This window comes from Hemitrygon akajei, chromosome 30, assembly GCF_048418815.1.
Source record: "Hemitrygon akajei chromosome 30, sHemAka1.3, whole genome shotgun sequence".
Lineage (NCBI taxonomy): Eukaryota > Metazoa > Chordata > Chondrichthyes > Myliobatiformes > Dasyatidae > Hemitrygon > Hemitrygon akajei.
This window is the reverse complement of record NC_133153.1, coordinates 31,598,598-31,621,620: the sequence shown is the minus strand read 5'-3', so window position 1 is coordinate 31,621,620 and position 23,023 is coordinate 31,598,598. Positions and strand designations below refer to the sequence as shown.

The 23,023-nt window shown below is 40.0% G+C and overlaps 1 protein-coding gene across 2 annotated transcripts in view; it reads right to left on the bottom strand.

The window, feature by feature from the left end:
• Nucleotides 1-58: 58 nt before the first annotated feature.
• Nucleotides 59-23,023, bottom strand: part of ticrr (TopBP1-interacting, checkpoint, and replication regulator) — a 39,757-nt gene continuing 16,792 nt past the window's right edge. For both annotated transcript variants that reach the window (XM_073033244.1, XM_073033245.1), the window contains exons 12-22: nucleotides 22,266-22,502; nucleotides 19,633-19,720; nucleotides 18,430-18,508; nucleotides 17,517-17,654; nucleotides 16,696-16,786; nucleotides 16,222-16,286; nucleotides 14,592-14,732; nucleotides 8,691-8,830; nucleotides 5,543-8,207; nucleotides 2,763-2,885; nucleotides 59-1,433 (exon numbers count right to left, since the gene is read on the bottom strand). In XM_073033244.1, coding sequence (XP_072889345.1) covers nucleotides 1,285-1,433; nucleotides 2,763-2,885; nucleotides 5,543-8,207; nucleotides 8,691-8,830; nucleotides 14,592-14,732; nucleotides 16,222-16,286; nucleotides 16,696-16,786; nucleotides 17,517-17,654; nucleotides 18,430-18,508; nucleotides 19,633-19,720; nucleotides 22,266-22,502 — 3,916 coding nt within the window. In that variant the 3' untranslated portion in view covers nucleotides 59-1,284. The remainder of the gene's footprint in view (nucleotides 1,434-2,762; nucleotides 2,886-5,542; nucleotides 8,208-8,690; nucleotides 8,831-14,591; nucleotides 14,733-16,221; nucleotides 16,287-16,695; nucleotides 16,787-17,516; nucleotides 17,655-18,429; nucleotides 18,509-19,632; nucleotides 19,721-22,265; nucleotides 22,503-23,023) is intronic.

Here is a 23,023-nt window from a genome sequence, read left to right as displayed (position 1 = left end):
TGGATGAACTTCAAAATCTACACATCAAAACAAAAAAAAATTAAAAAACAAAGTTCACGGATGAACACTTGACAAGCAAGGCTCAATTGTCTTTAATGCATTTTCCACAAGCAGTAACATGTATGTACAAACTGCACTCATAATTTTACACATAGTAGAACAATGAATTTATCACTAACTGTACAAAACTTATAATAGCTTTCATTTAAAAACACTTTACAGTATTTACACCTTCCCAAAATTAGTTCATAAATAGAAAGCTTATGCATAACATACATCTGCATTCAGCATGTGTCTAGCTCATTTCTCTTCTATTGTAATTATCAATGAGATAACTTAAGAAATACAAGTATTATTACTCCACAAAAATCAATTTGAATTTAAAATGTGACATGCTTGAAAAGATAAAATTGTATTTAAGTTTAAAAGTACAAAATATAACTTGGGTGCTCCACAATAAAATGTTCTGTGAGCATATTCAGAATTCCAAATTTTAAAACAGGGGTGCAAATTAACTTTTTAAAAGACAGATAATCGAGGACTGAACCACTGAGAGGAGCCCAAGATCTGATGAATTCCAAAACTGCAGGCTTGCACAGGCTATTCACTGCAGTGCAAGGGGCAGAAGCATGTGATTCAAAAATCTGTTTTCTTCTCACACTGCTGGGTAGCACTCTTAAAAGTCACTGGAAATTCACCGTAGCTTCTTTTAAACATTTCATGATGTCACAAATGCTGTTAAAGATAAAGAAAGCCTGGAGAATTTAAAATTGGCTGTATTAAATTGTTCCCCTTGATTAAAATAATGTAATTTGCAAAGAATTTAAAATCATAGGTTGTATATAAATGACAACTAGGTTTACTATTTCCTTCCTTAACCATTCAAACATTAAAAAGTGGTAATTGAGCCAACCCTTTGCAGTGTGTAAATTTAAATGAACAGAAAGTTAACCCTTTCCTTTCATTTGGTCCAGTCTTGTGAAGAAGACCTAGCAAATGCCCCACTGTGGGCACTCAGACTTTACCTTTATTTAGTCCACATGGTTCTGGCTCAAGTATACACTGACACTTAAGGGGTGGGGTTTCAAATACAACGTGATCAATTTGTCAAACTTACTATGTGACTAAGCTTATTTAAAGCTAGTGCAATGTTCCGAGTTCACGCCATTTGAACTGCTTTATCCAATCCACTGTTATCACAAGCAATTACAACTTTCAAGAGAACCACTGTGCAACATTTTCCCAGAGAAAAGAAAACAAAACTATGAGGGGTTGACACCATGACTAAGATGGTTCTAGTGAAGTAGCAAGTTTTTTTCTGGAGTAGGTCTTTGTAATGCATCGGCGAACTGGCATTTTAGCGAAAGGAGAATAATCTTGATCCATGTCACCAGCGAATTTCTTGCAAGGGGAGTTGTCTGTTTGCACAGTACCTGTGAACAATTTAAAGTGAAGAATATTAACTTCATAATTCTAAATATGCTCTGTAATGTAGAAGTGAAATGTTCCAAAATTCCAGGTTCAGTTCCTTGCAACTGCTAAGCATTCAAAAGTCATTCTAGAAAAAAATACAAGTACGCAAATGGAAACAAGTCATTATCTTTCATTTGATAGCAAAGAAACATCATCTGACGCAGAAAAGACATGATTTTTGATATCTTTCAAGTCAAATAGTTAATTTTAATTTTATAGACAGTGCTATTTGGGCAAGGGACCAGAAATCTGATAATTCTGCCAAAAGTGCATGTTAGCAATTAAACATCTTCAAGGAGCCATTTAAGGCAAAAGCAGGAAAGGGGGCAAGTGCCCCACAGGAGAAAGGAAATTTAAGTAGCAAGGAGAGAATCTGTTAAGGGAGATAGATTAAAGAAAAGTCACTTTGAGTATAATATATTAAAAAAATGAGAAGTTATCTATTTTGTTGAATAGAATTAGATGAAGATGGCAGATTATTGTTGGAGACAAAGTACAGAGGATTTGTACTAAGACTTCGAAGTCACTCCAACATGAAATACAACAAACATGTACAAAAAGTAATAAAAAAGGCACTGAGAACAATGACCTTCATGGCAAAGGAATTTAACTTGTAAATAATCTTTCTTTCTCCTCAGCTTACACGCTCATCACCCAATTTGTGAAGGCAGGTATGCTATACACAAAATACAGCAGGCCAGACAGCATCTTATAGAAAAGAGTAAACTGTCCACATTTTGGACCGAGACCCTTCATCCTTGGGTGCAATGGACTCAATCTCTCTGTGTGTCAGTGCCCCTGAAGATCCTGTCATTTACTGTATACTTTAAGTCTTACTTTTGATCTCCTTAATTGCAACATCAGAAACTTATTCAGAATAAACTCCCATCTGCCATTTCTCTGCCTACATTTCCAATTGGTCTGTCCTGCTAAATCTTTTGACAACATTCCCCACAGTCCAGAGTTCAGGGCTCAGATGTGTAGCTGCTGAAGGAATGCTGCTTAATCTGCTGGGGAAGCCAAAACAAGAGAAATTCAGTTTCAGAATGGGGGAATATATTTATGAGAAAGATGAAGAACTTTCTTTCAGAAGTTGTAAATTACTGAAATTCTCTACCCCATGTTTTACTCACCTTACATTATGGGTACATAACATTGACAGCATGAAAGATGATAAAGAAAAAAAATTTTGCCCTTCAAACTGAAACTCATCTTCCTTGGTTCAGCTTAACTTAAGTCCAATACATGCATACACAATACTTAAAATACAAAATGCCTTTCATATTTACCTCTGGTACCACCTCTTTTCTTCGCTGGTGTTCTTCCAGCACACAACAAAGGTGACTGAGTGAGTGTGAGCAGGCCACTGGCAGACAGACCTGATTTAACTCTACGACTTGGTGATGTTTCAGCTACAGAACACAAATAAGACAGCTTATGTTTCAGTTCCCTACTTTATCATTTGACTACCCATAATTAGTTTTGTCATACATAGATCAAAATATATAGTGAAATATGTTGTTTCTGTCAAATCAAATCAGTGAGGAGCGCACTGCCTGTATCGGCGACGCGGGTAGCATAATGTTTAGCGCAACGCATTAACAGGTTCAATTCCTGCTGTTGCCTGTCAGGAGTTTGTACATTTTCCCCATGACTATGTGTGTTTCCTCAGGGTGATCTGGTTTAACTCCACATTGCCAAAACGTACCGGTTGGTAGGTTAATAGGTCATTGTAAGTTGTCCAGTGATTGGGCTAAGATTAAAATTGGAGGTTGCTGGATGGCACGGTTCAAAGTGCCAAAAGTGCCTACTGCGCACTGTATGTCAATAAAATAATGTTGCAATGCTTCTGTGAATGTAGCACACCCACACCTTACTAACACCATGCTTCTATATCGCCTTGATGCAAAATGTTTCCACCTCAGCTCCCAAACAGCAAAAGTATCAATAAAATACTTAAGAGCTGCTCTCAGGACAGTAACTATACATTATTATTCATTGTCTGCATTGGATAAGCAGGACTTTCTGGAGTACTAAACTAAAAAAACCAAACTTGTATTATGTGGAGGCACAATTCTGAATTCAAACTTTGTCAGGAAGCTTCAACTAGTACAACTGTCCTTTCATAGAACATAACAGCACTTTGGCCCTTGATGTTGTACTGACCTTCTAACCTACTCCAACAGCATTCTAACACCTCTCCCCACATTTCTTTCATCCATGTCCCCAATAAATCAGCTTCTACCAACAGCTCTTGCAGTGTGTTTCTCACACCTACCAATTAATAAAAAAACCTAATTGAGGCCCTCCTCACAACCCTTCTCCAATCACTTTAAAATTATACCCTCATATTACCTCACATTAGCAATTTCCACCCTGGGGGAAAAGATACCGACTGTCCATTATATCTATTCCTCTTAGCATCCATACACCTCTATCAAGTCATCCTTCATTCTCTTACGTTCCAAAGTGAAAAGACCTAGCTCACTCAACCTCTACCCATTACAATTCTCCAAACACTTTATTTCCTGTCAGTTGCCTTACAGTATGTACAGACGCTCCTGTGCAGAGCATCACTATATGGACATACAATTTATGTATAAGCTATCTTATATATTTATACTTGTGTTTTTTTCCTCATTGTATTCTTTTTATTTGGGGGGGGGGGGGGGGCTGCATCAGATCCAGAGTAACAATTACTGTTCTCCTTTACACTTGTGTACTGGAAATGACATTAAGCAATCTTGAATACAGGACCCCAAATAGGCTTTCCAAGTGAAACAGTGAGTCACTTGCTCTTTGTTCACAGTCTGGTCTTGTCTACAGTGCAGGAACCAGATACAGATTGTGTGACTGCATTGTGGTTCACTTACACTTGATCTGCAGGGGTAACCCCGAGCTCCCCAGTTTCCTTCCATTTTTATTTTCCATCTCACTCTGATCTATGGTCTCTAGCCATAATACAAGGCTCAATGCAAACTCGAGGATCGACATTTCACTTGCCAGTTGGTGATGTAGCCTTCTAGACCCAATATCAAGTTCTCCACTTCACTCTCACTTTGGTTCTCAGTGTTTCCTCTTGACCTGCTGGGCCTGTAGCACAGCCCTGCTCTGAGAAACATTATCACCAAGAGTGAGCAAAATCTGATTCCAAGTGGCACATTAGCTCATTTGGGTTTACTCTACATCAGATATTGGCTTTGCCCTACCAATTTCAACACCCCCCCCCCCCACATGCACACACTCTCAAAATTCTTTGTACTGAAAATTATATATTTTTTCCTGACACAGGATCTGAAACATTATTTGTTTTTCTTGACCTGCTGAGTATTTATAGCACACTTCTCTCTTTCTACTCTTTCCTTTTATGCCAAAAATGAATGGTCACCAAAATCCCCAATCTAGAAGTCTATGGTTGACAAATCTCCACTCCTCCATAACCCCCTGGAGATTTTAAAACCTGAAGAGGTCTGCAAACAATTACTACAAGCAGGTAACACTCCTACAAACCACATAAACACTGGTAAGTATCTAATAACCCAAATAAGTGAACTGAGGGGAATATATGGCAGTGCCTGAGAGTGAAATTGGTATTGCACAAGGATTCATTTAATTTGCATACATCAGGCAAGACAAGCTCTTGCAAGGGCCCTAATTACAACAAATCTAGTGGATTGCATAGTAAATTCAAATTTCTGGCACTTAATCAGTGAGGGCTGTAAAGCCTGATTTTCCTGCCCCATATCATTATACTATGACATGCAGATTTGATTTTTAGTTTAAAAAAAACAGCCTTCTTTCTTTACAATATATAGAGATGATATATATTCATCTCTAAAATACAAATTCATGGTACTGTAATGGCAAATTGAGTTACTTTCATAAACTGCACTTCCAACAGTAGGCAATAGCTAAAGATCAGAACCAGAAAATTTGGGAAACAATCAGCTGTTCTCTTGCCACATATTTTAATTCACATTTCCAGCAACTGCAGTAGTTTTCTAGTGCAAGAGTAAAACCAGTCTGCAATCTATAACTTCAATAAAAAGCAAAGTGTTAGGAAAATCACCTGGATTACTGAAGACATCATCCTCAACTGAACAGTGCAATCTATCTTTTTGAATAGGAGCAAAAGATCTAGATGAAGACTGCTTCATTTGCAACTCTACTGATGTAAATCCCGATTCTGAAGTTCCAGTAAAATTTGTCTCTTTGTGCTTTTTAACTTCCCTTCCTTCTGTTGCAACAGGAGAGATAAAACTACTCCCACGTTTTCTGGAACGAAGGGCAAATTTTGTCACTGGACTATCTGGAAATCTTTGGTCCCGTTCCACATTAGGGTATTGATCTTGTAACCTGCTCACTCCTTCCATACCCAACTCTTCTAAAGGCAGAGTTTTGTTACTATAGTGTTCAGTAGAAGTGCTCCCATCTTTTTGCATGATTATAGGTTCACCCTTCTTCTGATTCTTTTGATTGAGTGGGGTGGTGGCTGCCTTCTTTTTTCTTGGCCAGTTTTTAATGGCATCTGGTGTTTGGGAGGGCCAAAGCTTGTGTGTGGGTGAAGGAGTCCAAGGAACAGCTCCCAAATCTGTCTGTGAGGGCGAGGATGTGTTAGAGGAGCACTGGGTTGGAGTATAGGATTGACAGATATAAGTCTGTACACTACCTTTTCTGGGTGTAGCCTTTGCTGGAGTACTGAGAGAAGCATGGAAACAAAGCGATGGGGAAATTTGGCCTGCTTCAGTTTTGCCCAAATGTTTGACGCACCACTGTGTATGCACCTCGCTTAACGGGCTTTCACATCCACTTCTCTTTAAACTAACTGAAGGAGGACTATTATTGCATTCTGTGGTACACTTCTTCAGCTTTGGACCAATTCCCATACTGGAATTGGTCCTCCTGAATCGAAGTTTAGGAAGTCCAGAATCTTGCATTTCCAACTCAACCTCATAGGTTGGCATTGAGGGCCGATCCCAAGTACTCAGAGTTGATACTTCCCTTGGAACTTCAAGCATCTGCTGTTGTTGTGCTGCTGCAAGTCTCTGTCTCCTATCCGGAGTCCAGCGGAACTCATATGACATAGATTCCTTTTGATGGAGGGGTGATTTAGTTGGGGCAACACAATTAAGAACACTGGAATTAGACGAGTTGCTCTGCCAAGCAAATTTCATTCTTAAGTCAGAGCATTCCTGTGGTAAATGGTAACCTTGAGATATGTCACCATTTTCTTCTGTTTGCAAGCCATCAGAACTAGAATCAACTCTACTCGCCAAATGAGACAAATCTGGTTTCTCTGATATCAAAACAACACCAGGAACATGTTCAAAAGTCATGCCTTGAGAAGGACATGAGGAAGCTCCAACAGGTTTATAAAAGTCTTCTTTAAGATTCTGCAAGCTATCACAAACTGTTTCTGACCAACTGCCAGAAACTGTTTGGCTGGCAGCACAGCTTTCAGTTGTTTTAGGAATACTAATGTTTTCTTGTTTCTCACTCTCCCATATACTGGACTTTAATTTCCCAGATATCTTGTTTTTCAGGGAGTTCTCCCCTGCATTATAAATTATCCTCTTGTGTTTTTCTGGAGTTTCAAAAACTTGGTTTAATCTGGGCACAGAAGTGCCATGTTTTGGTGGAATTTTCATTGATGCTATACTTGCTTCCACTTCAGAAACCAATTTAATTGATGCATCCAATATTGCTGGGGCTTCAAATAAGTTATGCACATCAGGTTTAGATTCTATGTTAAACCTCATTGGGCTTTTAGGCGACATTGAATATTTTGGTGGCAGCTTTGCTTGAGGTTTTGCTGGCGTTCTGTTAAACATTGACCGTGTCTTTACCGGGCTTTTAGGAGGTGTTACAGATTTAGATGGTGTCTTCAATTGAGATTTTGAAGGAGTAGCACAAAACCCAACTCTTGTTTGCCCTGGACTCTCATTAAACTTGACTGGTGTATGCAGACTACGCATAGATCTGGTCATGACTGGAGTTTTAAGTAGTGTTTCAAGACTGGCTTCACTGATATTCCTTGGTGTAGAAGGGGTGCTTGGATTTGATTGCAAACAGACACTTTTATCTGGTGAGCTTAAATCATGTACTCTTTCACCATCTTTTGTAGACTCTGATAAGCATAATTTTTGGGGAGAAACAAAAGATTTCACTGGTGTGTGAGAGATCAATAGTTCATCAAATTTTGACCTGCTTAATTTTAGTTTCCCTGACGTACTGAGCCTTGATTGTTTATCTTTTGACAAGGAATCAATCAAACCAGATGGAGACAGCTTTTTTAACTCTATTACTGAACTATTCAACGGAGATGCTTCTTTAATTGGTGTTTTCACTTGGGAACCAAAGTCTGCAGTTGAGTTTCTGCAAAGAGAAGACTGTTTGGCTGGTGAATGATCCTTGTAAGATGACAGCTTCAGCTGGACAGTGGAAGACAATTTAAAAGAGGATTCACTTTCTGTTTTTGAAGGTGAATTATCTTCTTCATGAGTTGCTTTAACCAAACGTTCACTTCGTCTTGGTGATTGAAACTGCGAATCTGTTGCTATCTTCCAGGGTGAAGATTCTTTATTTAGGAAATTTTTGGCAAAATTTAGTCGCTTGGACGGGCTTTTGACATTTTTTGCTCTCTTCCTTGGTGTTAAATAATGATGTGCTGGTACTGTTTTCTGCGCAGCTCTGGTCTTGTCAGGTGAGCTCAGCTTCGGACAAGATTTTAGATCCTGGGAGATTAAACAAAATATTAAAGTTATATTCAAGAGCTTTTAAAATCAGTACCCTCAATTCTAACTATTTGAAAATTAAGCAAACATTCTCAAAGTTTATTCTAAAGACATTCAGTAAAACAGAATTAATTCAAAAACTGGAAAGTGCCAATTACTTCAAGATTTGGCAGTTAAATTTTAAAATGACACCCCAGTTTAGTGTTAATAATGATGACTGGGATTCATCCCAAATCAACTAGCAAGTCAGCAGCATTGGCACTTCTATTTTTAAACTTTCTGCATTTGCCCATAAAATTTAAACAAAATATTTATCAAATATTTAATGTTTTTAAAGAAAAACAAAAAAACTTAACTAGTACAGAGAGAGGAAAAAAATTGTGGGTGGGGGGGGGGGGGAGAGAGAAACAGAACTAAAGATTTTTCCAACAGTGTATACAATATTTTTCCACTCTTGAATCAAATTTGCATGTTCAATCATACCTGAACCAATAATCCCTCAGGTGAACAAATTCTTTTGCCCTTAGGACTGACATGCCCAAGAATTCTTTTGCCCTTAGGACTGACATGCCCAAGCACAGCACCAAAGAGAAGACGATTTGGAGACTGGATAGCTTCTTTGTCTAAGGAAAAAAGATCAATGAGTGCAGTAGAAACCTCATATCTAGAGAAAAACATTGTATCAAGCTTCTAACACCATCCCTTAAACATCAGTTGAAATTTTAGCATCTTAAGGTGCAAATGACCTGATTTTGTAGACAAAACTGACAATATTTCACAGTAATACCCACAGAATGACAAATTGTCAGTCATATGTTTCAAAGATCTATACACATTCTTTCGATGTTCTTTGGATCGGGACAAGAAGGGCAGCGTGAGAGCTAAATTCTGAAGGAAGGCAGTTTTTTCAAAAACTTCTTCGAGTACAAGAAGGGTGAGACTGCGCAGGCACATGACATGGACAGGACAGCTCGGAGAGTTTAAAAAGACACCCTATACAGTAGGCAGCGGAGTGAGTGGCAGCAGAGTGTAGGGCTTTGGCTCAACGGGCTTAGGCGGTAACAGGAAGAGACGAGAGCGAGGCACCAACTCCTCTTTTCCCCTTGGCGAATTGGCCCGGATAGACGAAGGAACAGCAGGGCTCACACAGCTAACGGTTAAGAAGTTGGTGTGTTTGGCGAGGTAAGCGGGTGAGTACTTTTTTTTCCTTGTTTTATTCCTGTTGAATTAGGTAGCATGACTGCAGGGTTAGTGCTTTGTTCAGGGTGTCAGATGTGGGAATCCTGGGAGACCTCCAGCCTCCCTGATGGCCACATCTGCGCCAGGTGCACTGAGATGCAGCTCCTCAGACACCGTGTTAGGGATCTGGAGCTGCAGCTTGATGACCTACTGCTTATTAGGGAAAGTGAAGAAGTGATAGACAGGAGCTACAGGGAGGTAGTCATCCCTAGGCTACAGGGTCAGAAAACTGGGTGACTGTCAGCAGAGGGAAGGGAAATGCCCAGATAGTGGAGAGCACCCCTGTGGCTGCCCCCCTCAGCAACAAGTATATTGTTTTGGATGCTGTTGAGGGGAATGACCTGACAGGGGACGGCCACGGTGACCAACCGGGTCTCTGGCACTGACCCTGGAGCTGTTGTGCAGGAGGGAAGGAGGGAGAATGCGGTAGTCATAGGGGATTCCATAGTCAGGGGAACAGACAGGAGATTCTGAGAGCCTTATAGAGATACCCACATGGTGTGTTGCCTCCCAGGTGCCAGGGTACGGGATGTCTCGGATAGGGTCCAGAATAGTCTGAAGGGAAAGGGCGAGCAGCCAGCTGTCTTGGTACATGTTGGTACCAATGACATAAATAGGAAAAGGGAGGAGGTACTGAGGAGAGATTTCCAGGAGTTAGGAAGGAAGTTGAGAAGCAGGACCTCCAAGGTAGTAATCTCAGAATTGCTACCTGTGCAATGTGCTAGTGAGGGCAAGAATTGTAGAATCAGGCAGATGAATGCATGGGTGAGAGACTGGTGCAGGGGGCAGGGCTTCAGATTCTTGGAATACTGGGATCTCTTCTGGGGGAAGTACGACCCGTTCAATACAGACGGGTTGCACCTGAACCCAAAGGGGACCAATATCCCGGTGGTAAGGTTTAATAGAGCTGTTAGGGAGGTTTTAAATTAATTTGGCAGGGGGATGGGAACCGGAGTGATAGAGCAGAGTTGGTGGAAAACCAAAATAAATCTAAAATAGTGAGCAGTAAAGATGTCAGGAAGGACAGGCAGGTGATGGGGCAAATTTGCAGCCATTGGGATGAGTTGTAGTGCAATAAAGTTGGAATGCAATCAAAGCAGAAAGTACCAAATACTGGACTTAAGGTGTTATACTTAAATGCACGCAGCATAAGGAATAAGGTGGATGGTGTTGTCGTACAGCTACAGATTGGCAGGTATGATATTGCGGCCATCACTGAGACGTGGCTAAAGGATGCATGTCTCTGGGAGCTAAACGTCCAAGGATACATGGTGTATCGGAAGGATAGGCAGGTAGGCAGAGGAGGTGGCGTGGCTTTATTGGTAAGAAATGATATTAAATCAATTGAAAGAGGTGACATTGGATCGGAAGGTGCAGAAATGGGTTGAGCTAAGAAATCGTAGGGGTACAAGGACCCTGATGGCATTTATATACAGGCCTCCTAACAGCTGCAGTGATGTGGACTACAAATTACAACAGGAAATAGAAAAGGCTTGCCAGAAGGGCAGTGTTATGATAATTGGAGGAGGTTTTAACATGCGAGTGGATTGGGAAAATCAGGTCGGCACTGGATCTCAAGAGAGAGAATTTGTAGAATGTCTACAAGATGGCTTTTTAGAACAGCTTGTTGTTGAGCCCTCTAGGGGATCGGCTGTACTGGATTGGGTATTGTGTAATGAACCAGAGGTGATTAGAGAGATTGAGGCGATTGAGTTCACTGTGAAATTTGAGAAAGAGAAGCCGAAATCCAAGGAGTCGGTATTTCAGTGCAGTAAGGGAAATTACAGTGGTATGAGAGAGGAACTGGCCAAAGTTGACTAGAAAGGGACGCTAGCGGGAAAGACGGCACAGCAGCAGTGGCTGGAGTTTACACGAGAAGTGAGGAAGGTGCAAGACAGATATATTCCAAAAAAAAAAAAAGAAATTTTCAAATGGAAAAAGGATGCAACCATGGCTGACAAGAGAAGTCAAAGCCAAAGTAAAAGCAAAGGAGAGGGCATACAAGGAAGCAAAAATTAGTGGGAAGACAGAGGATAGGGAAGTTTTTAGAAGCTTACAAAAGGAAACTAAGAAGGTCATTAAGAGGGAAAAGATGAACTATGAAAGGAAGCTAGCAAATAATATCAAAGAGGATACTAAAAGCTTTTTCAAGTATATAAAGAGTAAAAGACAGGTGAGAGTAGATATAGGATTGATAGAAAATGATGCTGGAGAAATTGTTAATGGGAGATAAGGAGGTGGCAGAGGAACTGAACGAGTATTTTGCATCAGTCTTCACTGAGGAAGACATCAGCAGTATACTGGACACTCAAGGGTGTCAGGGAAGAGAAGTATGCACAGTCACAATTACGACAGAGAAAAGTACTCAGGAAGCTGAATAGTCAAGGGTAGATAAATCTCCAGGACCAGATGGAATGCACCCTTGTGTTCTGAAGGAAGTAGCTGTGGAGATTGCGGAGGCATTAGCAATGATCTTTCAAAAGTCAATAGATTCTGGCACGGTTCCTGAGGACTGGAAGATTGCAAACGTCACTCCGCAAAGGAAATTATAGACCTGTTAGCTTGACATCGGTAGTTGGGAAGTTGTTGGAGTCAATTGTCAAGGATGAGGTTACAGAGTACCTGGAGGCATATGACAAGATAGGCAGAACTCAGCATGGTTTCCTTAAAGGAAAATCCTGCCTGACAAACTTATTGCAATTTTTTTGAGGAAATTACAAGTAGACTAGACAAAGGAGATGCAGTGGATGCTGTGTATTTGGATTTTCAGAAGGCCTTTGACAAGATGCCTCACATGAGGCTGCTAAACAAGATAAGAGCCCATGGAATTACGGGAAAGTTACATACGTGGATAGAGCGTTGGCTGATTGGCAGGAAACAGAGTGGGAATAAAGGGATCCCATTCTGGTTGGCTGCCGGTTACTAGTGGTGTTCCACAGGGGTCCGTGTTGGGGCCGCTTCTTTTTACGTTGTATATCAACGATTTGGATTATGGAATAGATGGTTTTGTGGCTAAGTTTGCTGATGGAGGAAGGTGGAGGAGCCAGTAGTGCTGAGGAAACAGAGTCTGCAGAGAGACTTGGATAGATTGGGAGAATGGGCAAAGAAGTGGCAAATGAAATACAATGTTGGGAAGTGTATGGTCATACACGTTGGTAGAAGAAATAAACAGGCAGACTATTAAGTGGGGAGATAATTCAAAGTTCTGAGATGCAATGGGACTTGGGAGTCCTTGTGTAGGATACCCTTAAGGTTAACCTCCAGGTTGAGTCGGTGGTGAAGAAGGCGAATGCAATGTTGGCATTCATTTCTAGAGGAATTGAGTATAGGAGCAGGGATGTGATGTTGAGGCTCTGTAAGGCACTGGTAAGACCTCACTTGGAGTACTGTGTGCAGTTTTGGGCTCCTTATTTAAAGTTGTGCTGACGTTGAAGAGGGTTCAGAGAAGATTCACTAGAATGATTCCAGGAATGAGAGGGTTAACATATGCGGAACGTTTGACCGCTCTTGGGTTGTACTCCTTGGAGTTTAGAAGAATGAGGGGGGACCTCATAGAAACATTTCGAATGTTGAAAGACATGGACAGAGTGGATGTGGCAAAGCTGTTTCCCATGATGAGGGAGTCTAGTACGAGAGGGCATGACTTAAGGATTGAAGGGCGCCCATTCAGAACAGAGATGCAAAGAATTTTTTTTTAGCCAGAGGGTGGTGAATCTGTGGAATTTGTTGCCGGGGCGGCAGTGGAGGTCAATTCATTGGGTGTATTTAAGGCAGAGATTGCTGGTATCTGAGTAGTCAAGGCATCAAAGGTTATGGTGAGAAGGTGGGGGAGTGGGACTAAATAGGAGAATGGATCAGCTTATGATAAAATGGCGGAGCAGACTTGATTTTTTTTTTTAAGACATCTAGCTAAACTGAACAAATTCACCCCTCACTTCCTTGACAGGTTGTCTAAAGGGTTATTATTGTACACTTTTACTTCATTGAAGCAATAATCAGAATGACCTTCAATCCTTTTTGTTGTTAACCAGACAAGAACTTCATCAATGTACCCAGGGAAATGTGTTCTCCTTCTTTACAACATTCAAATACGCAGTTAAATAAAAACATTTCACTGTATAAAGATATCAGGTGTGATTTGAGAACAATGTTCCATAGAAAACACCAAAACATTGTTAAAAACTTAAGAAAACGGTTTGCTATTTAGCAGCTTGACAGGTAAAGCATTGCCAAATATAAAAATTAGAGTTCAATCAATGGTATATGCTAAGCTAATTGATCTTATTTGCCAAGTTTAATTGGCGAACTTTTGACCAACTCCTAAACTACACAGGTTTCCTTCTAAATTGATTCAGTGGCCCTTATTTGTGCAATTATCAATCAAATAAGAATAGCAGGTTCCGTTGTTATTATCAAACAATTATTAATGATGCCCAACATGTTGTGAATTAGGGTGTAAATTGGGGGGTGGGGGGGGTTGTAGAATGGGTTACATATGCTGGGATCAGAAACTTGCTGACCTAGATTATAAACTTGTTTTTCAAATTTACACAAGAACATTAATTTAGTACAAAAAAGCATCATCTATGCTTTCTGAGATAAGGATGTGTAAAGCTCCCTATTCCCATTCCAACAACTTTCTACAGGAGCACCAGTGTCTTGTCTGGCTACTAAACAAGACCCAACAGAGGATAGTAAAATCCACTGAGGGGTTCACTGAGGTCTCGCCCTCACATTTGTGACATCTTCTGGGAGCATCATACACAAAAGGCCTGAAGCCTTGTTGAGGATCTCTACTACCCATCCCTTGAACCCTTTGAACCACTACCATCAGGAAAGAGGCACTGGAACATCAGGACTAGGAATTCCAGACTGGGTAGCAGCTTCTTCCCCAGGATGAGGGGCAAATTAATACCCATCTCCAATGATGTCTTGTCACCAGGACAGCAAGGTGTTTACTGTACTGTTATTTTATTAACTTATTTGTGGTAGTATTTTGTTTTATGCACTCTGTGATACATGTATTATGGGTGCACTGTGGTCCAGAGGAACACTGTTTCATTTGGTTGTATACACAAGTCAGTTGGCAATAAACTTGAACTTGAAATTATTTATTACTTGGAAGCAATCTATAATTTTTGTTACCTGCTCCTTTTGCTTTTTGTGACAATGATTGGATTCGCTCCAGACTCCGAGACATTGGGCGAGAATAAGAATAGAATGAGCTAGAATGTCTCCGGGTAAGAGATGCTTTCCTGATGCGTGGGCTCCTCCTCAGACATGAACCTATACATAAGGAATAACAATACAAAGGGAGGAAATAATTTTTCAAGCCTAAATAACAGGCAAAGTACTGGATTCAAATATTTATCACTTTTTTTTCATTTCTTCTACTCAAATTTAAATTTTCTCCACTTTGAGTAACATTGAAGTAATGTATTATGTTGGCATGACCTGCAAAGTAGTTTATTTGTCCCAAATGTAGTTTATATTTCACATTATTATATATTTATATGTGGTCTATATTTCATGATACTATAGATACAGCTCATCCAGCTTCAATATTTGAGGCAAAGTATACCCCTTAAATGGCATTGTATCCATCATCTTTATAAGCATATGATTCGATCTGCAAGATCTATTGCAACAAATCAAAGATTCATCTATTGTTCTTCCCAAACTAATGAATTTTAGCAATTGGAAGGTTAATGACAAAGTACCAAAAAAAAACCATAACATGCACATTCTCTTTCAGGTCATAACTTGATTGGGGATCTTGGAATCTCTGAAAGACACTGTGAGAAAACCTTCACCATTAAGATTTCTATCATGTTTAAGGTAGTTTCTCGCTTACAACTTCTCAGGGATATATTGGGGATGGTCGTTAAATGTTAAGCAAATTATCACTGAATCACCATTTGCTATTCTCAAACTCAATATAACATCATCCCTGCTTAAAAAAATGTGCAGAACTATGGAAATTTTTTTGACTTCAATGATACAACTTACAGTAAAATGGCAGTACATTCGGTTCCAGTGGCTTCTATGGGGTCAACCAAAGGGTTATTTTCTTATAAAAAGGCATTTTTTTTTATTATCACAAAACCCCACTGGACATTAAAAGCTTAAAGTATTGCAGGTTTACATCATCAGTGAGTTGCTCATCGGCAGAGAAACAGAAGGAGCTGGACTTTGTGCAGATCAGGCTGCTGTCTGCATCAGAGAAGTTGGTGTACAAACTTGGTGTTCAGTTTAACATCGCCTTAGTCGCTTTTCTCGTGATCACAAGACGCTGTTGAATACTGTTAATTTAGAATGCTGCAAGTTTGATTCATGATTTAATTACAGACTGCGGGGGGATTGCTTGCCCTCAGTTGCAGCGAGAACTAGGCCTCAAGCCGCAGTGTCACCTGTTTACAGCAGCCCAGGAGAAAAGTGTCCAAGTTGGAGTCAGTGCTTCTGTTCAGCAGAAGACAAGCCGTACTGTATTTGATTGCAGACTGTTGCAACATTCATGGTCTCAGGGTCTTGGACTATATTTTTTGTGTGACTACTTTACTGTTAGCTCATACATGCTTGCTGTCTTATATGTGCCTTATGCTGTGTATGACTGTTGGTACTGTGTTTTGCACCATGGCCCCGAAGCAAGGCTGTTTTGTTTGGTTATATTAGTGAGTACTCACATATGGTTGAATGACAATTAAACTTGAACAACTTGACATCGTCAGTATGTGCACGAACTGTAAAATAACTGATCTAACAACTACAAACTTACTGTCAGACAATGCTTTCTCTGGAGATTCCTCCACAATACCAACATCAAAATTGGACTCTGAACATCTGTAAAAGACAATGAAGTGGAGGTTAAAAAACATATGATGGCCATATAATTGTTGGCCATCTGTCTGTCTTTCTAGGTACCATATCCGACGCGGACATTGGTGACCACGGTTTTCCATACAGATCTATCCCTCGTTCTTCGGATGACTTCCATTTCCTCGAGGTGGCTACACATCAAGGAAATGGAAGTCATCCAAAGAACGAGGGATAGATCTACATGGAAAACCATGGTCACCAACATATGCATCGGATATGGTACCTACACAGACAGATGGCCAACAATTATCAAGAAAAATACTTTTATTAAGTAGTTTAATACCCAGTGTCTGAAAATGTTAGTTATGTATACTTTTGATAAAATGCAGTAACTAGAAAATACACTGCATTTTATTTACATGTAGCTACATACCTTCCTTGAATCTGTTTACGCAGAAGCCTCTGTGATACCTGCTTGTGAAGTGGTGTCTCAGTCACCTTCTTGGTTAGCAACTTCCGATTACCTAAGAGAGGTAAAACATACTGAACTTTTTTTCTTTTTGGTCAGTAGACTTGAGACTTATTGCCAAGATAAACAATTACTTGACAAGTTTAGGATAAACAGAAATAGGGCAATACTTAGACTTTAGGGACAAGGAAATGAATGTGGCCTGGAGCTTCCTTTCATAAGGCACGGTGACCACTACTGAAAAATAATCATTCAGTAAAAAAGATTTACTGTAGATTCAAAAAAAAATTAAAGGCACATAGCTGAATCAAGTATTCCAATTCTGAACTTGAAAAAGTGAATGTAAGAGCCAAAAGGCTTATCTGCATTATTCATTACATCAAAAGTTATGGGGGAAGGTAGGAAAATGGGGATGAGAGATAACAAATTAGCCATAATGGAATGGCAGAGCAGACTCAATGGGCCAAATAGCCTAATTCTACTCGTGTCTTTTGGTCAATTGCCCCCAAATGTGAATCATCAGCAAAATGTGTGGCCCAGTAACTATGTTACTAAACAGATGCCTCCAACCAGAAGTGCCTTAAACATAAATCTTACCATGAAGTCTCAGCAGGTTGTCAAAAGTCACTTATTTGAAAAACTTTACCCTAATGATCTGCTTTTAGACCATGAAACATGCTGGATTTGAGTGTTGTACATCTAACAACAGGATGGATAGAGTATTACTTTGCACAAGTGACTTTTGAAAAGAAAAGACAATATTTAAACAAATTATTAGATCTTACTTTTAGTGGTATTTTCTTCATTGTGTAATTGCTTCACTCCCTTATCAACTGACAAAGACTGGCTTCTTGGCATCTTTGATTTTTTCCTCGGAGACAACATTTCATGATTGAAAAGGTTTCTTCTCACTTTTGTAACCTCTGAAGATTAATAAACAGAAAAAGATCAATTGAAAGGTTGGTAACCCCAAAAATTTTTTAACATGTCAGCAGTGAAATTCATGCAATTAAATTTATAAACCAGTTTTGGGCTTGAAAAAACCAAGGATAGCAGTAGAGGAAATTCTTAATCAATGATAATATCTGCTCAAAATTATCATGGTATGTGGGAGAATTTTAGATCATCACCAATTTGGGGACATGCCCTCAAAAATCTGTCCACCCCTGATATAACACAAATATAATCAATTGGAACAAACTTTGTCTCCTCCAAGAGCAAGAGCATCCTGATTTGGAAATATATCACCATTACTTTAGTCTGAATCCTGAAGCTTCCCATCAACATTACTGCAGGAGCAAGAGCACAGATATTCAAAAGCAGTAATGCAAAGAAATGATACCCAATGCAAAGCTAGAGCTAGAAGAGTAGTGTTAAACTGAAGTTGTAATGGTTTATATTCTACAGCATGCTGAATGTGAACAACATGCCACTGGGAGAATTCGAGAAACAAGGATAGGCACCATTTTTAAAAGTACTTGAAATGCAGCACAAATCGGTAAATTTTGAATTTCATTGGACTAAATTCAACTGCATCCACCTCATGTATTTTGAACTGGCGATCTATGCAGTAACTGCAAAGAATGTGATTATCAAAACACCAAGAAGTAGTTATTCCATATCTAATCACACAGGTACTAACATTCAGTGGTACAATAATCAGTTTAAAAAAATCTAAATGTGACTGCAAAATTGTACCTTGCACTTCTTTTTGTGACGAAGACTGAAGCTGCGCTGGTTGCTCAATAGCCAAGGACAGATGAGACTGTACATTCTCCTGCCATTAATCAAAGTGTTTATTGAGTAGTTTCCAGCTAGATTCACATTTAAACATCGCAACTCGATACATACATTGCATAATCTTATTCTTTTTAAGGGCCAACATGGAGATATAAAGTTATACCTTTAAGACTAAATCAACAAAATAACATAATAGAAGGGCCACATGCAGTATTTGCCCAAGATTGATAAGGCATGGGACATGTGTCTATCCCATAATTATTTTCCAATTTCCAAAAACATTAAGGTAGATGTCAACAACTACTAAAGAATGTAAGAATTCTAGCGAAGCATGCAATTCACAGCAAAAGTTAATATAGAAGTGGAATGTGACACATTTTGACAAAAACAATGTATAATAATGAGGGACAATTATAAAGAGGATACTGGAAGACAGTTGTGAAAAGTCCATGTATCCAAATGGATGATGGTAATATTATGACATTAAAAAGAATACAAGGTCAGTGCAGGAAAATGGTCCTGAGATACAACATAGATCCTACTATATGGTTGAGCAGGCTCAAGAATTAAAATGCCTACCTTTGTTTCTATTTCTTACATTGTAAGATCAGCCTGAAAAGTAAACTTAAATCGTAAAGAATATTTCCTGTAGCTTTAATACACCAGATTATACAATTTACCCACAGAAAAGGAAGATTGTGAAAGGATCACACTGAGGCATTTAAAACCACACTGCATAGACAGTGAATAGAAACTTCCCATTGTGGCAGGATCAAGAACCACAGGACATTGAATTGATGTGATCAGTGAAAGAACCATAAGTGATTTGAGGGGAAGAAACATTTTTATGCAGTGTGAGTTCTAGGCTTGAAAAGCCAATGATAGTAGTAGAGGAAATTCAGCTGTAGTTTTCAAAGAAAGGAATTTGCAGTTATAGAGAGGAGGGTGGAGAAAAGGACTTGTTGGATTGCTCCTACACAGACATAGCACAGACAGGACAGGCTGAATGGCATCTTTCCTTTTTGTAACCATTCTTTGAAACTTAGCCTCATTCCATTTGTTTTTGAAGTCCTTTAAGTGCTAACCAAAAATTCCACCAGGCTTTAAAAAAAAGTTACAACTTTAAGGTTTACAGATCATTCCTTCTTTTAAACACTTTACCTGTTTTACAGACTTCTTTGGCAATTGGATTTGCCGTAGATTATGGGATACTTCTGACAAACTCCGATGTCTAGCCATTAGAAGTTTCCTAAAAGAAAAACCATTAATCTGTACTTTTGTTGAATGTTGAATTAGAATAATTTACTGTACAGAACATTACTAATTTTATACCCTTAACCCATATGAATAAATCTATGATGATCACATTCAGTATTGCTAACCTTTCATACTCTACTCATGTTAACAGCAGCCTTTTAAGAGAATTGAGTATGCAGACAAAACTTCTATATTGGACAAATCAGCTGATTTAGCAACAGTAAAGATGCAAAAGTTCCTGCCTTCAGTATCAAGCAAATTGTAGGAAAGTAAAGGACTTTAATTCTATATTTTTAATCAAGTGGTCTTTGGACACAAAAGCTCAGGTTTTTTTTTTGAACAGGCATAAACAGTTTTTCACTTCTTTAGGAAATCCAAAACATTCCTTCATTGTTGAATACTGAATGGAAGAGACAATCTCTTAGATAATCATATCTAATGTGCTCAGATACCATTCATATGACAGCAAACACGAGGAAATCTGCAGATGCTGGAAATTCAAACAACACACACAAAATGCTGGTGGAACACAGCAGGTCAGGCAGCATCTATAAGGAGAACCACTGTCGACGTTTCGGGCCGAGACCCTTCGTCAGGACTCATATAGCAATAAAGAGATCCAGAGCAGGCAGAAGACCAGAGCGGGGTGTCCATGAAGAGGAGGAGGGTTGAAGACGGGAGAAGGGGTCATCGGTGGGGGTAGGAGTCCTTGCCAAAGTAGTAAGCTCGGAGACGGAGCTGGCGGAAGAAGAGTTCAGCGTCATGGCGTACGCGGAACTCGCTGAGGTGTGGGCGAAGGGGGACAAAGGTGAGGCCCTTACTGAGGACAGAGCACTCTGCCTCAGAGAGTTGAAGGTCGGAGGGAATGGTAAAGACCCGGCACGGTTGAGAGATGGGATCAGAGGGGGGAGGGAGGCTGGTAGTGTCGGTGGAGAGGGAAGGGTTGGGGTGAGAGGAAGATGGAGCCTCTGAGGGCCCAGGAGCTGACGACGGGATCTGAGGGAGAGGGGATGGCAGAGTGGTGGTGGGGGAAGGGGAGACGGGAGTCACAATTGCAGCATGTGAAGACCTGGCCTGGAGTTCAAGGCTGGAGTCGCAGTTGGTGGTTGCGCAATTACTTTGAAGCTGTCCATGGTCGTTGGAACCCGCGTTGATGGTGCTGGAGTCTGGGTTTTGAATATGCCCAGGGTTGCTGGGGCAGCCGAGATCGACGGCTGGGCCCGGGACCGCGATACGAAGTCCATGCTCTGGAGTCTGCAGATGGAAGATCTTGCAATCCTTGCAGGACGTGATAAAGTCAAAGAAACGGCGATTGCACGCATGGGTCTGATGGAGGATGAAATAACCGACAGGTCCATTGCAAACGGAGAAAAAGGTGTCCCAGGGGCGTGGAAGGGATTGTGATAGGGACACCAGGTACCTCCTCATGGTGGAGAGTGTCGCCCTCAGAGCTCGACGGGAGAAACAACGGGAGGCAGAGTCAATTAAATGTGAGTACCCAGGATCCTCAGAAGGTCCGAATTGAGAAGCTCGAAAACGGATCCTGAAGCCAACTGGAGTCAGTTGGCGGCGGAGACACGTTCCAAGGAATTATAGATGGGGAGCAGAGAGAGAGGGTCCTGACGAAGGGTCTCGGCCCAAAACGTCGACAGTGCTTATCCTTATAGATGCTGCCTGGCTTGCTGTGTTCCACCAGTATTTTGTGTATGTTGTTATTCATGACTGTATTGTTTCCATGCAGCCATATGATTAGAATCTGTATCTCATAGTAAAAGCTCTCAACATACCTTTTTTAAAAAAGAATTATCAAACAAACTTTTATATCTGACTTCATATGTAACATTGGGATGGATAACTGAACATTTGGTAAAGGAACTAGGTTTTAAGGGTTATCAAAAAGGAGGAAAATGGAAGCACAGAGAAACTGAAGCTATGGCTGCCAGAGAGACAGGGACTGGAGTCAAGTATGCAGAAGAGATCCAAACTGGAAGAGTGCACATATCTCAGAACTACGTAGGTTTACAAGTAGCTCACAATACCACCATGAGATTTGAAGACATAAATAAAGATTTTATATCAAGTCAACATTTCCCAGAAGAGAAGTCACTGATAAAAATTATTTTGGATAATGGCAGGAAACAAGAAGTTTTGTAGAGCTGCACGAGGGCAGTTGGCCAATACACTGAAAGAAACTAGAAAAAAAAAGCAACAGAGCTTGTCAGAAGTATTTCATAATCTGAACAAAGTTTCAGAGAGATGAGCAAAGGTGAAGCAGTATCTTATACTATTTTTAAAAAAATAAGACATCTGAATGTATAGATTTTCTCCTTCAAAACAGAGATTGCATTTGTTGGGCTGTAAACTAGAGTAAGGTAACTATGGTTATGTATAGATAATTGGTGTAATAACTGGTTAAGAAATGTGAATATACAAATATACCAAAGCAGCTGAAACATCTCTTTACTCATTCTCACAAGGATGCTAAAAGACGACAAACAATGTAAGTGCAAGAGACTGCACATTAAGGGGCTCAATACCTTCTTTTCCTACAAGACCTGGTACGCAGTTCTTCCAGCTGTTCTCCTTCAAAGTCTGCACAGCTGCTAGTTGGAGCTAGCGAAGTAGGCTGGGAGCTACCGGCAGACTCGGGATCTTGACTCATAGATTCATCACTGAAGAAATCAGCAGGAAGCAGTGAGGCGAGACGTTCTGGAACATTCTGCCCTAATCCGAAATACAACTCCCCCAATATCTTTGGCAACGTGAGCAAATATCTGAAATGCAACAAGGTTGAATTCACCTGAATCAATTTCATTTTTAATAACCAACTGCATTTACATGCTGTTTTTGACAACAAAGAACATTACAAAAGCACCTTTTGAGGTTTAGGTACTCTGATACTGGAAAAACTAGAGAACCAATCTGCATGCAGACACTCCAATATATAGCAACTTCAATAACCCAATACTCTTGTTAGGGATGTTTGGCCGAAGGATAAATATCAGCTTAGGCACAGAGGATAGCTCTGCTCCAAATTATTCCTTATAGACCAGTTGACATCATAGTTTAAAGAGTCTTTAGAAAGAGATTGCCAATACTATATTCCTCCTTTAGTAACAGGCAGATATTTGTGCTCAAATGTCTAATTCAGATGAGTGAGCTGCCCACTGAGCAAGTTTGACATTCTTGCACTAAATATCAGAGTCAAGCTGCTCAAATGATCACAGTGAGTAACCAGCAGAAGAGCTGAGAGTTAATTCCACAAATCCAATATTAGTTTTTAAACCACCAGTAA